General features: G+C 43.4%; 1 protein-coding gene across 7 annotated transcripts in view; it reads right to left on the bottom strand.

The window, feature by feature from the left end:
• The window catches only part of KIAA1328 (KIAA1328 ortholog), a 284,448-nt gene that overhangs the window by 257,076 nt on the left and 14,277 nt on the right, over positions 1-13,095 (bottom strand). For all 7 annotated transcript variants that reach the window (XR_012158833.2, XM_073343413.2, XM_073343414.1 and 4 more), the window contains exon 4: positions 11,709-11,800. Coding sequence is in view for 6 of the 7 variants with exons in the window: in XM_073343413.2 (XP_073199514.1) it covers positions 11,709-11,800 (92 nt within the window). In the remaining variant the exon portion in view is untranslated. The remainder of the gene's footprint in view (positions 1-11,708; positions 11,801-13,095) is intronic.

The raw sequence follows: 13,095 nt of genomic DNA, 5'->3' as shown, positions 1-13,095 counted from the left end.
CAATCCACATGCTTGGTGAACCACACGGAGAAAGCAGATGAATATTTCAGACTCGGCTACGCTGTTCCCCCAGCTAGGAATCCTCATGTCCCCTAATAAAGATTTCATCCTCAAGCTGTTCCTTAGCCCACAGGCACAGCAAACTCCATTCTGAGCTCCTTCACTCTCATTGACTGAGGACATGAATTCCATTAAACAGTATCTGCCTAGTCAGGCAAGGGCATTCTACATTCTGTGACAATGCTATGCACACACAGGAATGTCCAGTCACCCTTTTCAGGTGTGTATAGTAACGTACTTCCAGTTAGATGCAGACACCTCAATCTCATTTTGAGATGGCCAAATGGCCTCTGGAAACTTGTGTCTGGGGGCACTACTATACCAGTGCTCTGCCTTTAATTTAAGATTTAATAAAGGGTGAGGGGCTTGATTTTCTAGGGGTACCCTCTGTAAACTGAGAGAAGACAAACAAAGGTACTTGTCCTCCCAGTGCTGTGAGGAGTAGGACTGCTAATAAATGAGTCTGCATGGTGTAAGGGGCTTATTCCTTCACCCACTTACTTCCCTGGTCCTTCTCGCATGAACAGAGAGCAACAATACCCGAAGTCCAAAGGTGCAAACAATTCGATGTTTATTGGGGTGAACTTCCAGCAAGCATGATTCATAGAATCATAGAATATCAGGGTTGGAAGGGACCCCAGAAGGTCATCTAGTCCAACCCCCTGCTCAAAGCAGGACCAATTCCCAGTTAAATCATCCCAGCCAGGGCTTTGTCAAGCCTGACCTTAAAAACCTCTAAGGAAGGAGATTCTACCACCTCCCTAGGTAACGCATTCCAGTGTTTCACCACCCTCTTACTGAAAAAGTTTTTCCTAATATCCAATCTAAACCTCCCCCACTGCAACTTGAGACCATTACTCCTCGTTCTGTCATCTGCTACCATTGAGAACAGTCTAGAGCCATCCTCTTTGGAACCCCCTTTCAGGTAGTTGAAAGCAGCCATCAAATCCCCCCTCATTCCTCTCTTCTGCAGGCTAAACAATCCCAGCTCCCTCAGCCTCTCCTCATAACTCATGTGTTCCAGTCCCCTAATCATTTTTGTTACCCTTCGCTGGACTCTCTCCAATTTATCCACATCCTTCTTGAAGTGTGGGGCCCAAAACTGGACACAGTACTCCAGATGAGGCCTCACCAATGTCGAATAGAGGGGAACGATCACGTCCCTCGATCTGCTTGCTATGCCCCTACTTATACAGCCCAAAATGCCATTGGCCTTCTTGGCAACAAGGGCACACTGCTGACTCATATCCAGTTTCTCGTCCACTGTCACCCCTAGGTCCTTTTCCGCAGAACTGCTGCCTAGCCATTCGGTCCCTAGTCTGTAGCTGTGCATTGGGTTCTTCCGTCCTAAGTGCAGGACCCTGCACTTATCCTTATTGAACCTCATCAGATTTCTTTTGGCCCAATCCTCCAATTTGTCTAGGTCCTTCTGTATCCTATCCCTCCCCTCCAGCATATCTACCACTCCTCCCAGTTTAGTATCATCCGCAAATTTGTTGAGAGTGCAATCCACACCATCCTCCAGATCATTTATGAAGATATTGAACAAAATCGGCCCCAGGACCGACCCTTGGGGCACTCCACTTGATACCGGCTGCCAACTAGACATGGAGCCATTGATCACTACCCGTTGAGCCCGACAATCTAGCCAGCTTTCTATCCACCTTATAGTGCATTCATCCAGCCCATACTTCCTTAACTTGCTGACAAGAATACTGTGGGAGACCGTGTTGAAAGCTTTGCTAAAGTCAAGAAACAGTTTCCTTCCTTAGTATCCTCCTTCCCAGCTCTGACACCACAGAGCCTTACTGGTGTCCCTGTTCCCATTCACCTCCCTTAGCAAAACATGATTCCAATTCCCCACCCCGCATTTCCCCCCCCCCCCCCACTTCCTGATTGACTGCAGACTATATAGTAAAACTTGATTTCTGCTTAGCTATACCTTAAGCAATCATTTTCCTGAAATTTAACTAACCAATCCTAACATATTGTAACATGATTATTTAACCAATTATATCCCACCACCTCAATTAGTTTACATCCAGCAAAATTAATTATACAGCAGACAGAAACAATCACAGAACCAGACAGAGATTATACAGACAAACAATGGGGAAATGGGGACTACAATGAAAGAACAACACAAATGAGGATTTCACATCCCAGCTATTGATAAGTGAGTTCTTGCCAGACAGGATGCTATCAAACTAAGTTTCCTTTTACATTTTCTAGGCACTTCCCTTTCTCTGGAGGTGATAGGCACTATCAGGACAGGATTGTATTCCTAACAGCCCAATAGCACCTTCTTTTAATGTGACTAGTTTGGAATGTGAGGATGTGACCGTTCACTGCCTCTGCTGTTTAGCCAAAGGCCTTATACAGTCAGACAGGTGATTTGGATTCTCTCTTTTATACCTCTAAAACTAGCTAAGTGATAAGAATACACCTAAATTAGAGGCCTTTACAGGCCTTTACAGACAGGCCTGCATATCTATATCCTAACACATGGTATATATATAGATATATATCTTATCTGATACTTCTACACACCCAAAATACAACTGAATTCCTTGGCTGCACACACAAAATGTCAAGGCAGGGAGGAAGAATTTGCAGGGTGAGGGTAAAGACAGGAATCAGCAAATCTTGCTACCACAGCTGTGAACTACCGCTTGGCATCACACATACCATATTCTTAGTGAGGATGCTCCCTATTCATGGAAGCTGACCATCCTGAGAGTCCTCACAGGTTACAACCCCCCATCCACTATGCCAGATATTGAAGGAGAGTGGGCCCTCAAGACTCTCATATTAGTTACAAAAACATGTTTCGGTCAAGTGTATTGTGTGGCCACTCCCGCTACTCTACTTAGGAAGTCCCTGAGGCAGTGTGGGACAGATAGCTGGCTGATCCTGATTGGAATAACAGAGACTTGGTGGGATAAATCACATGACTGGAGTACTGTGATGGATGGATGGATATAAGCTGTTCAGGAAGGACAGAAAAGGTGGGGGAGTTGCATTGTAAGTAAGAGAGCAGTATGACTGCTCAGAGCTCCAGTATGAAACTGCAGAAAAACCTGAGAGTCTCTGGATTAAGTTTAGAAGTGTGAGCACCAAGGGTGATGTCATGGTGGGAGTCTGCTATAGACCACCAGCCCAGGGGGATGAGGTGGACAAGGCTTTCTTCCAGGAACTCACGGAAGTTACTAGACCGCACACCCTGGTTCTCATGGGAGACTTCAACCACCCTGATATCTGCTGGGAGAGCAATACAGCGGTGCATAGACAATCCAAGAAGTTTTTGGAAAGTGTAGGGGACAATTTCCTGGTGCAAGTACTGGATGAACCAACTAGGGGCAGAGCTCTTCTTGACCTGCTGCTCACAAACCGGGAAGAATTAGAAGGGGAAGCAAAATCGGATGGGAACCTGGGAGGCAGTGACCATGAGATGGTCGAGTTCAGGATCCTGACACAAGGAAGAAAGGAGAGCAGCAGAATACGAATCCTGGACTTCAGAAAAGCAGACTTTGATTCCCTCAGGGAACTGATGGGCAGGATCCCCTGGGAGAATAACATGAGGGGGAAAGGAGTCAAGGAGACCTGGCTGTATATTAAAGAATCCTTATTGAGGTTACAGGGACAAACCATCCCGATGTGTAGAAAGAATAGTAAATATGAAAGAATAGTAAAGCTTGGCTTAACAGTGAAATCTTTGCTGATCTTAAACACAAAAAAGCTTACAAGAAGTGGAAGATTGGACAAATGACCAGGGAAGAGTATAAAAATATTGCTCGGGCATGCAGGAGTGATATCAGGAAGGCCAAATCACACCTGGAGTTGCAGCTAGCAAGAGATGTTAAGCGTAACAAGAAGGGTTTCTTCAGATATGTTAGCAATAAGAAGAAAGCCAAGGAAAGTGTGAGCCCCTTATTGAACGAGGGAGGCAACCTAGTGACAGAGGATATGGAAAAAATTAATGTACTCAATGCTTTTTTTGCCTCTGTCTTCACGCACAAGGTCAACTCCCAGACTACTGCACTGGACAGCACAGCATGGGGAGGAGGTGACCAGCTCTCTGTTGAGAAAGAAGTGGTTCGGGCTATTTAGAAAAGCTGGACGAGCACAAGTTCATGGGACTGGATGCGCTGCATCCAAGAGTGCTAAAGGAGTTGGCGGATGTGACTGCAGAGCCATTGGCCATTATCTTTGAAAACTCGTGGCAATCGGGGTAGGTCCCGGATGACTGGAAAAAAGCTAATATAGTGCCCATCTTTAAAAAAGGGAAGAAGGAGGATCCTGGGAACTACAGACCAGTCAGCCTCACCTCAGTCCCTGGACAAATCATGGAGCAGGTCCTCAAGAAATCAATTCTGAAGCACTCAGAGGAGAGGAAAGTGATCAGGAACAGTCAGCATGGATTCACCAAGGGCAAGTCATGCCTGACTAATCTAATTGCCTTCTCTGACAAGATAAATGGCTCCGTGAATGAGGGGAAAGCGGTGGACATGTTATTCCTTGACTTTAGCAAAGCTTTTGACATGGTCTCCCACAGTATTCTTGCCAGCAACTTAAAGTAGTATGGGCTGGATGAATGGACTACAAGGTGGATAGAAAGCTGGCTAGATTGTTGGGCTCAATGGATAGTGATCAACGGCTCCATGTCTAGTTGGCAGCCGGTATCAAGCGGCGTTCCTCAAGGGTCGGTCCTGGGGCCAGTTTTGTTCAATATCTTCATTAATGATCTGGAGGATGGCATGGACTGCACCCTCAGCAAGTTAGCAGCTGACACTAAACTGGGAGGAGTGGTAGATACGCTGGAGGGTAGGGATAGGATACAGAGGGACCTTGACATATTAGAGGATTGGGCCAAAAGAAATCTGATGAGGTTCAACAAGGACAAGTGCAGAGTCCTGCACTTAGGACGGAAGAACCCCATGCACCACTACAGACTAGGGACCGAATGGCTAGGCAGCAGTTCTGCAGAAAAGGACCCAGGGGTTACAGTGGACAAGAAGCTGGATATGAGTCAGTGTCCCCTTGTTGCCAAGAAGGCTAACAGCATTTTGGGCTGTATAAGTAGGGGCATTGCCAGCAGATCGAGGGACGTGATCGTTCCCCTCTCTTCGACATTGATGAGGCCTCATCTGGAGTACTGTGTCCAGTTTTGGGCCCCACACTACAAGAAGGATGTGGAAAAACTGGAAAGCATCCAGTGGAGGTCAACAAAAATGATTAGGGGACTGGAACACATGACTTATGAGGAGAGGCTGAGGGAATTGGGATTGTTTCGTCTGCGGAAGAGAAGCATGAGGGGGGATTTGATAGTTGCTTTCAACTACCTGAAAGAAAGTTCCAAAGAGGATGGATTTAGACTGTTCTCAGTGGTAGCAGATGACAGAACAAGGAGTAATGGTGTCAAGTTGCAGTGGGGGAGGTTTAGGTTGGATATTAGGAAAAACTTTTTCACTAGGAGGGTGGTGAAGCACTGGAATGCATTACCTAGGGAGATGGTACAATCGCCTTCCTTTGAGGTTTTTAAGGTTAGGTTTGACAAAGCCCAGGCTGGGATGATTTAGTTGGGGACTGGTCCTGCTTTGAGCCGGGGTTTGGACTAGATGACCTCCTGAGGTCCCTTCCAACCCGGATATTCTATGATATCTCCTACTGTTCCTCTGGAAGGATCCAGGGCAGTTGTGACCCTATCAAGGAGTGAGAGTGTGTGGATCCTGTGTGTTGCCCTCTCCTCATCACTGCTCTGGAAAGCCTGCATCAGTGTGAGGTCAATGAACATCTTCTCTGGCTAATAGGTCTTTGTGGAGAGTAATGGATTAACTTCCTCCTGCTGGTATAGTTGTGCCACTTGCATCAGTAAGCCAGAAGCAGCTGCCTGAGTACATGGGAACCTCTGGGTGTTTTTGAAACACCCATGGAGCAGCTAGCCCAATGATCATACCCCACTTGCACTGCTCAGTATACAAAGCACTCTGGTAACTTAGCCATGACTAACCCCAGCTCTAAAATTCTTCAAGGAATCAGCAATGAGCAGAGCCCCAGCTGGAATATGAAAGAAAGCCACACAGTGCCTGCAAAACCTTTGGAATGTCTAGCATCAGTCACTATGGACAGTGGAGTGACAAGTCTGTCCAGATTCTCTAGTTAAAGCGAACAGCGCATTGGATGTATTTAAAAGGCACATAAAATACAGAAGATGTGACATAGCCGACAGACCAGTTTCATTTGGAATACTCAATCCAGTTCATGTCCCTTTAAGATGTAAAAAAGTTTGTATAGGTACAGAAAAAGACAAAGAGATGGCTAGGACTTACAAGTGACAGAAGAGTGCAAAAACTATAATTATTTAGCCTTGAAAAGAAGATTAGAAGGGATCTGAGTTCCTTCTTTCAACCCGGTCTTAAAATTAAATTTCATCAAGTCCCTAATAGCTAGTGTGTGGTCAACCCTTGAAATTCCCTGCAACACAGGTTGGAAGCAAATACTGTAGCTGGAATTTTTCCAAAGGACAGGATAATATTATATCTAACAACATTAGAACTTAGTCAAACTAAGGTAAAGATAATCCTCGTCCATGCTTCAGTATATTAGCTAATCTTCAGCAGAGTCTGGAAGGAATACACGCATACTACTCCTGAAGGAAATCTATGCCACTGCACATACGCAGAATTTATGTCCCCCACATATTTATTTGCTTCCCCACAGAAAAATGACTTTCTGATGGGAAACCAAAAGGAAGCCACAAGAGTAGTCATGCAACCCTGACCAGCAGTATCTGTCGGGTGGCCAGGGCAGCTGGCAGAGAGGTAAATCACTGTGGGGCAGGGCACAGGACTGGGGAAGACCCCACTAGTGGCTCCTATCCTGTGCTGGGCTCAGCTGCTAGTCCCGGCTGGGCTGGGGAGAACAGGACTTCCTCTTCCCCTGCATGGCATCCGGGGCTGTGTCAGACACCCCCTCCAGATTTCTCCCCCGGCTGTAGAAAGTTCTGCAAATTTCCCTCCCCCATGCTTCCTGCACCCATCGCTCCTCAGCTACAGGGGAAAGGATTACTGTACAGGGAGCTGCTCCTCCATCTGCCCGACCCCTGTGCATCCAGACCCCCTCATACCCAGACCCTCCTGCTGAGACTCACCCACTCCCTCGCACCCAGAACCCCCAACAAACCCCACTCCACTGCACCCTGATGAGCCACCCGCCCCGGGAACCGCTCCGTACCAAGAGCCAACCAGTTGCACCTGGATCCCCAACCCACTGAGCCCCCAACACCCAGACATCCTTCCTGCTGAGCCCCAACTACCTTCACCTGGACCTTCTTGCAGAGCCCCATTGCCGCCAGAAACCACCACCGCCCCGCCCTGCCCACATCCCCTGTGTATCCAGATCCCCCCGTACCCGGATCCCCCACTGAGGTGCCCGCATCCAGATTGCCTCACACAGAACCCTCTCAACCCACACCTGGATCCCTCCACACTAAGCCCCTTCACACTTGGATCATGCCTTGCTGGCCTGCCTGCCCATACCTGGTGCACTTGGCACAGAGGGGCAGGGCCCTGGGGTGTTTCTGGGGTAGGCCCGGTCCTTACACTGTGTCAGGGTTGGGTGCAGTCTTATTGCTGAATCCACGTCCTGGGGGGAAGCTGCACAGTGATCTCCCACCTCTGTGCAGCCAGTGGCCTGCGCTCCCCAATGCCATGCTGGAGTCTCCACATTTATTTGAGAAATAAAATTTGCAGAATTTTGCAGGTTTTTTTTGTGAAGAATGTACAAAATTGCAAGAGTGACGAGATGAAGACAATCTCCAGTTGCTCCACCAGTCATAAACCATTGCAGAAAAGTCAAGCTACCCAAGGAGATGGGCCAATAACTTGAGCTATTACAGCAAATCTTGAGTGAAATTCTGACCACTTGCATCAATGGAAGTTCTGCCACTGACTTTGGTATTGCCAGGATTTTATCCCTTCCTTCAGTTTGTCTTGAGATGGGCAGTTATTTACCAAACAATTTCCATCCACGATCCTGTGATAAACATGCAGGAATTATTCTCAGCTACCATGACATTTCCATGCACACAGTGCGGCAGAATCAGGACCTATGAAGTTTCTCTCTGGCCAAATGAGGTTTTGATTTATTTTTATTATTAATTATTATTAACTGCAAATTCTATCTGGAAGTTTTCCAGTATTTTTCTGGTTCTTTTCCTACTATGAAATATCAAATTATGGAGAGTTTTTTAAAAAAGGTAATGAGGTGAGAGGAGTTAGAGTTTAACTTTCTTATCACTCTTGCAAAGGACTTAATTATATCCAATAAAAATATGATTACATTTAAAAATAAAAGAACTAAATATAAAATAATAGTGTTCCACTAATTTTACTTTTCAAAATTAATGTTGCTGCACTTTCTATTTTTCTTCAGAGAAATGTCAGGCAGAAATATCAAACTATCCTCAGGGAAAAATCAAAGCATCTGAGACTTTAAAAGAATCCCAGGTTTAAATGAGTTAGTGCATTGGAATTCAGTTGGGAGCAGTGTATTTTGAGTAAGAATGTAATAGAGGGTTTTTTCATTATTAGATTATTCACCTATACATCAAACAGTGGGATCAGTATCTAGAATAGTTACAGCATTTGACCATTTGTAAGCAGGCTTCAGTGCAATCTATTCTTCATTACAGCCTTAACTAGACATTCTAACACATGGAGTAGTTAAAAATATAGAGTTGGAAGTTTACTAAAAGATTGTATAGCAAAAATTGGTAACAAGTTATTAGGAGGTAAAGTTTTCCAGTGGATGATGAGAATAAATCAAGAGACACAACATTCCTAGCTACATCACTGATTTACTGGGTGACATCACTTCATCTCTGTGCCTCAGTTTCTCTGTATGAGAAAATAAGGCTAATGATGCTTGCTCACTTTTGCAAATCATTTTGAAATCTATAGTTAAAAACACCTGAAGTTTTTTTGAATTTGTAGGTACATGTAAAAATGTTTAGGCTAAAATATGACTTTGTATTTTGGACACCATCTTTCATCTCAAAAAATGCAAGAAATTTTACAAAGTGTTCTTTTCTTGAAAAAAAGAAATAGAATACTATGAAAAAATGCCAGCAGCCCAGTGAGAACACCCAACTGAAACATACAATTAGGTAAGGAGCAGATTCCAGGATAAACTTTCTAAAGGGTTTTTTTTTTTTTTAAATTGAAAAGAGAGTGAACCTTATTGTATTATGAAGTCTTTGACAGTGTAAGCACCATCTTATCGTCAACTAGGATTTCCAAAAGAATGCACGCCCTATAATGAAGATTGTGTAAAAAATGGTGCACTTGTTCAAACAGTCAGGTAACTTATGCACATTTAGAGTCCTAAGCAGTATGTGTTTTAATCTGAAGTGTTAATGGAGGGGATAAAATCTGTGGGTTTTTTAAATTGTTTATTTAGAACCTGACTGTTCCCATTATAAGGTCTTATTTTTTCCTAAATTAACTATCTATATTACCATCTGACAGAAAAATAAGCTTCCTAGGGAAAGTCAAGTACCTGGGATTCACTAGCAACAGACTTCTCCACTGAGCACACGTGGATGCTAAACACCAAGTAAAGTGATTATGATCTTCTCAGTGTTATTCTTTAATATTTATGTTACGGTAGCAGCTTGAGGCTCAATCAGGATTAAGGCACAATGGTGCTTCGGGCAATACAAACACATGGACCCTGCCCTAGAGAGCTTACACAGCAAAAAAATCCAATTTTTTTTTGTTTTACCATCAAGAGCAAACAAGCAGGTACTCAGTAAAACTTCTGAAAGGTTATAAGTATGCAATGCTGGGATCATCACCAACTGCCTTTAATACATGGAAGAAAAAAGGTTCATCTTAAATTTTAGCGTAACATAACATTACAAAATGTTCTTTCCCTCCTTTTTAAATGGAAACTAGAACAGGGTGACTCACTCACGTCTTTCATTTCATTTTTCATCTTTGTGTGATGAGGAGACTCCAATTTTTTTCGATCACGGTGGGAGGGAAGTTAAAACATGTAAGAGGTGAGACAGATTGCTTATTTGCACAGTATAGCGATGGTCATATAACCACCACCCTATACCAGAAACCTACTGATCGCTGTACTTACCTACATGCCTCCAGCTTCCATCCAGGACACATAGTATGATCCATTGTCTACAGCCAAACCCTAAGATCAACCACATTTGCTCCAACCCCTCAGACAAAGACAAAACACCTACAAGATCTTTATCAAGTATTCTTAAAACTACAATACTCACCTGGGGAAGTGAGGAAACAGACTGACAGAGCGAGACGGGTACCCAGAAGTCACCTACTACAGGACAGGCCCAACAAGGAAAACAACAGAACACCACTGGCCATCATGTACAGCCCTCAGCTAAAACCTCTCTAGCACATCAGCGATCTACAACCTATCCTGGGAAACGATCCCTCACTCTCACAGACCTTGAGAGGCAGTCCAGTCCTCGCTTACAGACAGTCCTCCCAGCCTGAAGCAAATACTCACCAGCAACTACACACCACAGCACAGCAACACTAACCCAGGAACCAATCCCTGTAACAAACCCCATTGCCTACTCTGTCCCCATATCTACTCTAGCAACACCATCAGAGGACCCAACCACGTGAGCCAAACCATCAGGGGCTCATTCACCTGCACATCTACTTATGTGATATATGCCATCATGTGCCAGAAATGCCCCTCTACCATGTACATTGGCCAAACTGGACAGTCTCTACATAAAAGAATAAATGGACACAAATCAGACATCAGGAATGGTAACATACAAAAGCCAGTAGGAGAACACTTCTATCTCCCTGGACATTCTATAACAGATTTAAAAGTAGCCATCCTGCAAAGAAAAAACTTCAAAAACAGACTTCAAAGAGAAACTGCAGAGCTACAATTCATTTGCAAACTTAACACCATTAGTTTGGGCTTGAATAGGGACTGGGAGTGGCTAGCTCACTACAAAATGAATTTTCCCTCTCTTGGTATTGACACCTCCTCATCAATTATTGGGAGTGGACCACATCCACCCTGACTGAATTGTCAACACTGGTTCTCCACCTGTAAGGTAACTCCCCTTCTCTTCATGTGCCAGGATATTTATGCCTGCATCTGTAATTTTCCACTTCATGTTTCTGAAGAAGTGGATACCCACGAAAGCTTATGGCCCTACCTCTAAATGGTAGTTCTCTTCAACTTGCTCCTCTGGCAGATGAAAACTGTACAGTTTCATACCAGCAACGTTTGTGATTTCAAAAAACAAAGGAAATAACTGAAATAATTTAATATTTTCTTTTACACACAAGAGGAAAGAGACCTTGTTGCAACTAAGGCCATGATCCTGTAACTAGCTCTGTGTGAACAGGCTCCTGCAGTCTGCAGGATGAAGGCCTAATAGCTCAGTGCCACCTATCTTTTTTTTGGTCAGGGGAGTAAAGGAACATTACTGGGTCTCCTGCTTGCTGAAGTCTCTTCCAGCAAGAGCAATCACTTTATGCTTATGTCTGTTTAACAAAGATGAAGTTCTAAGATGTTTGGCATTAACTCAAAGAATGACGCTCCCTAAACATAATGCATTTTCAGGTGAAGCTTCTCACCTGGCAAGTTCTTTAATTAAGTTCGCAATGCGTCGCTTGTCCTCGGGACATAAATCCTTTAAAGAAGCACTCTTCACTCCTCCATTAGTGACCTGAAAAGTAAAATTTGTATTTTAAAATGCAATAGTTTATACAGAACAAGTATTTCTGAAGCTATTAAAAGCATTTCAGGATGTAATGGTTAGAAAATGATGCTAAAACTCAGACTGGAAATGCAGTGCCTATTTTTAACTTTAAGGGTAATTAACCATTGGAACAATTTACCACATTTTGTGGTGGATTCTTCTAAAAAAAGACATGCTCTAATTCAACCACAAGTTACTGGGCTCAATTCAGGGTTTGCTCCGCAAAGTTCTCTGGCTCCCATTATGCAGGAGATTCAATTAGATAATCAAAATGGTCCCCTGTGGCCTACAAATCTAGGATTATATTTGTATTGTGATTGCACTCAAAGTGACTGATCAAAATCAGGAACTCATTGGGTGGCTATACACAGGAGTCAGAGAGAGCAACAGGAATGCAACATACAAGCAGTGATCAGGGTGATATCAGGATAGATATCTTGTTAGCTCCATTGTGTTTTGTTTATTTAGAAACACACACCAAACTGAGTTACCACCACTCCACTAGCCAGTGTTAATTCTTTTTTATTAGATTTAAAATCTACACTATACTCAACTGCTTCTCAATCGCTGCCAACCTTGCCCCACAAACAAGAATAATTTTTAAATCTAATCTGCCATGCTCTCATCTTCTTTCTGAGACAGTCCACTCCTATATTTCATCTAAATAAATGGATGCAATTGGTATCCATGTCCACCAGAGGGCATACACAGTTTATAGTTTAAAAGTCCATTCTTAGCATATCACTATTATTGTCATTGCATATAATTAGGCTTGGAAGGATTAGATTATGAACTGGTAAATGTTGATTTCACCATGCATATATAAATCAATGAAAAAATATTTCCACTGATGATCAAAATTTACAGATAGGCAAGGAAAACATCATTTGAGAACTTACAGTTTGATTTAAGGGTATCTACTTTGTATATTGACATGTGAGGTTGTCACTTTGTACTTTGACAATTATAAAACTAACTTTTTGATTCTCAACATCTGCTGTCATTAAATAATTATTGTCTGACCTGTACATAATTTCCCACAACTGAATATTAAATTGTAAAAATCTAAATAAGTGCTTAAAGAGCGACACTATCCATCAAAATTATTTTTTTTAAAAAATTGAATTCTGCAAAGCCTGAATATAATTGTGGATATTTCCATGGGTTCTTCCACTGAACTCCAAGTTTGCCCTTACTTAGTAAAAGAACAACTTTATACAGCTAGTGATTGAGTTATCCAAGGCCTGTGCCAGGTACTCTCA

The sequence above is a fragment of the Lepidochelys kempii genome, chromosome 5 (genome assembly GCF_965140285.1).
Source record: "Lepidochelys kempii isolate rLepKem1 chromosome 5, rLepKem1.hap1, whole genome shotgun sequence".
Classification (NCBI taxonomy): Eukaryota; Metazoa; Chordata; order Testudines; family Cheloniidae; genus Lepidochelys; species Lepidochelys kempii.
The sequence above is the reverse complement of the archived record's forward strand: the minus strand, read 5'-3'. Positions and strand labels throughout refer to the sequence as shown.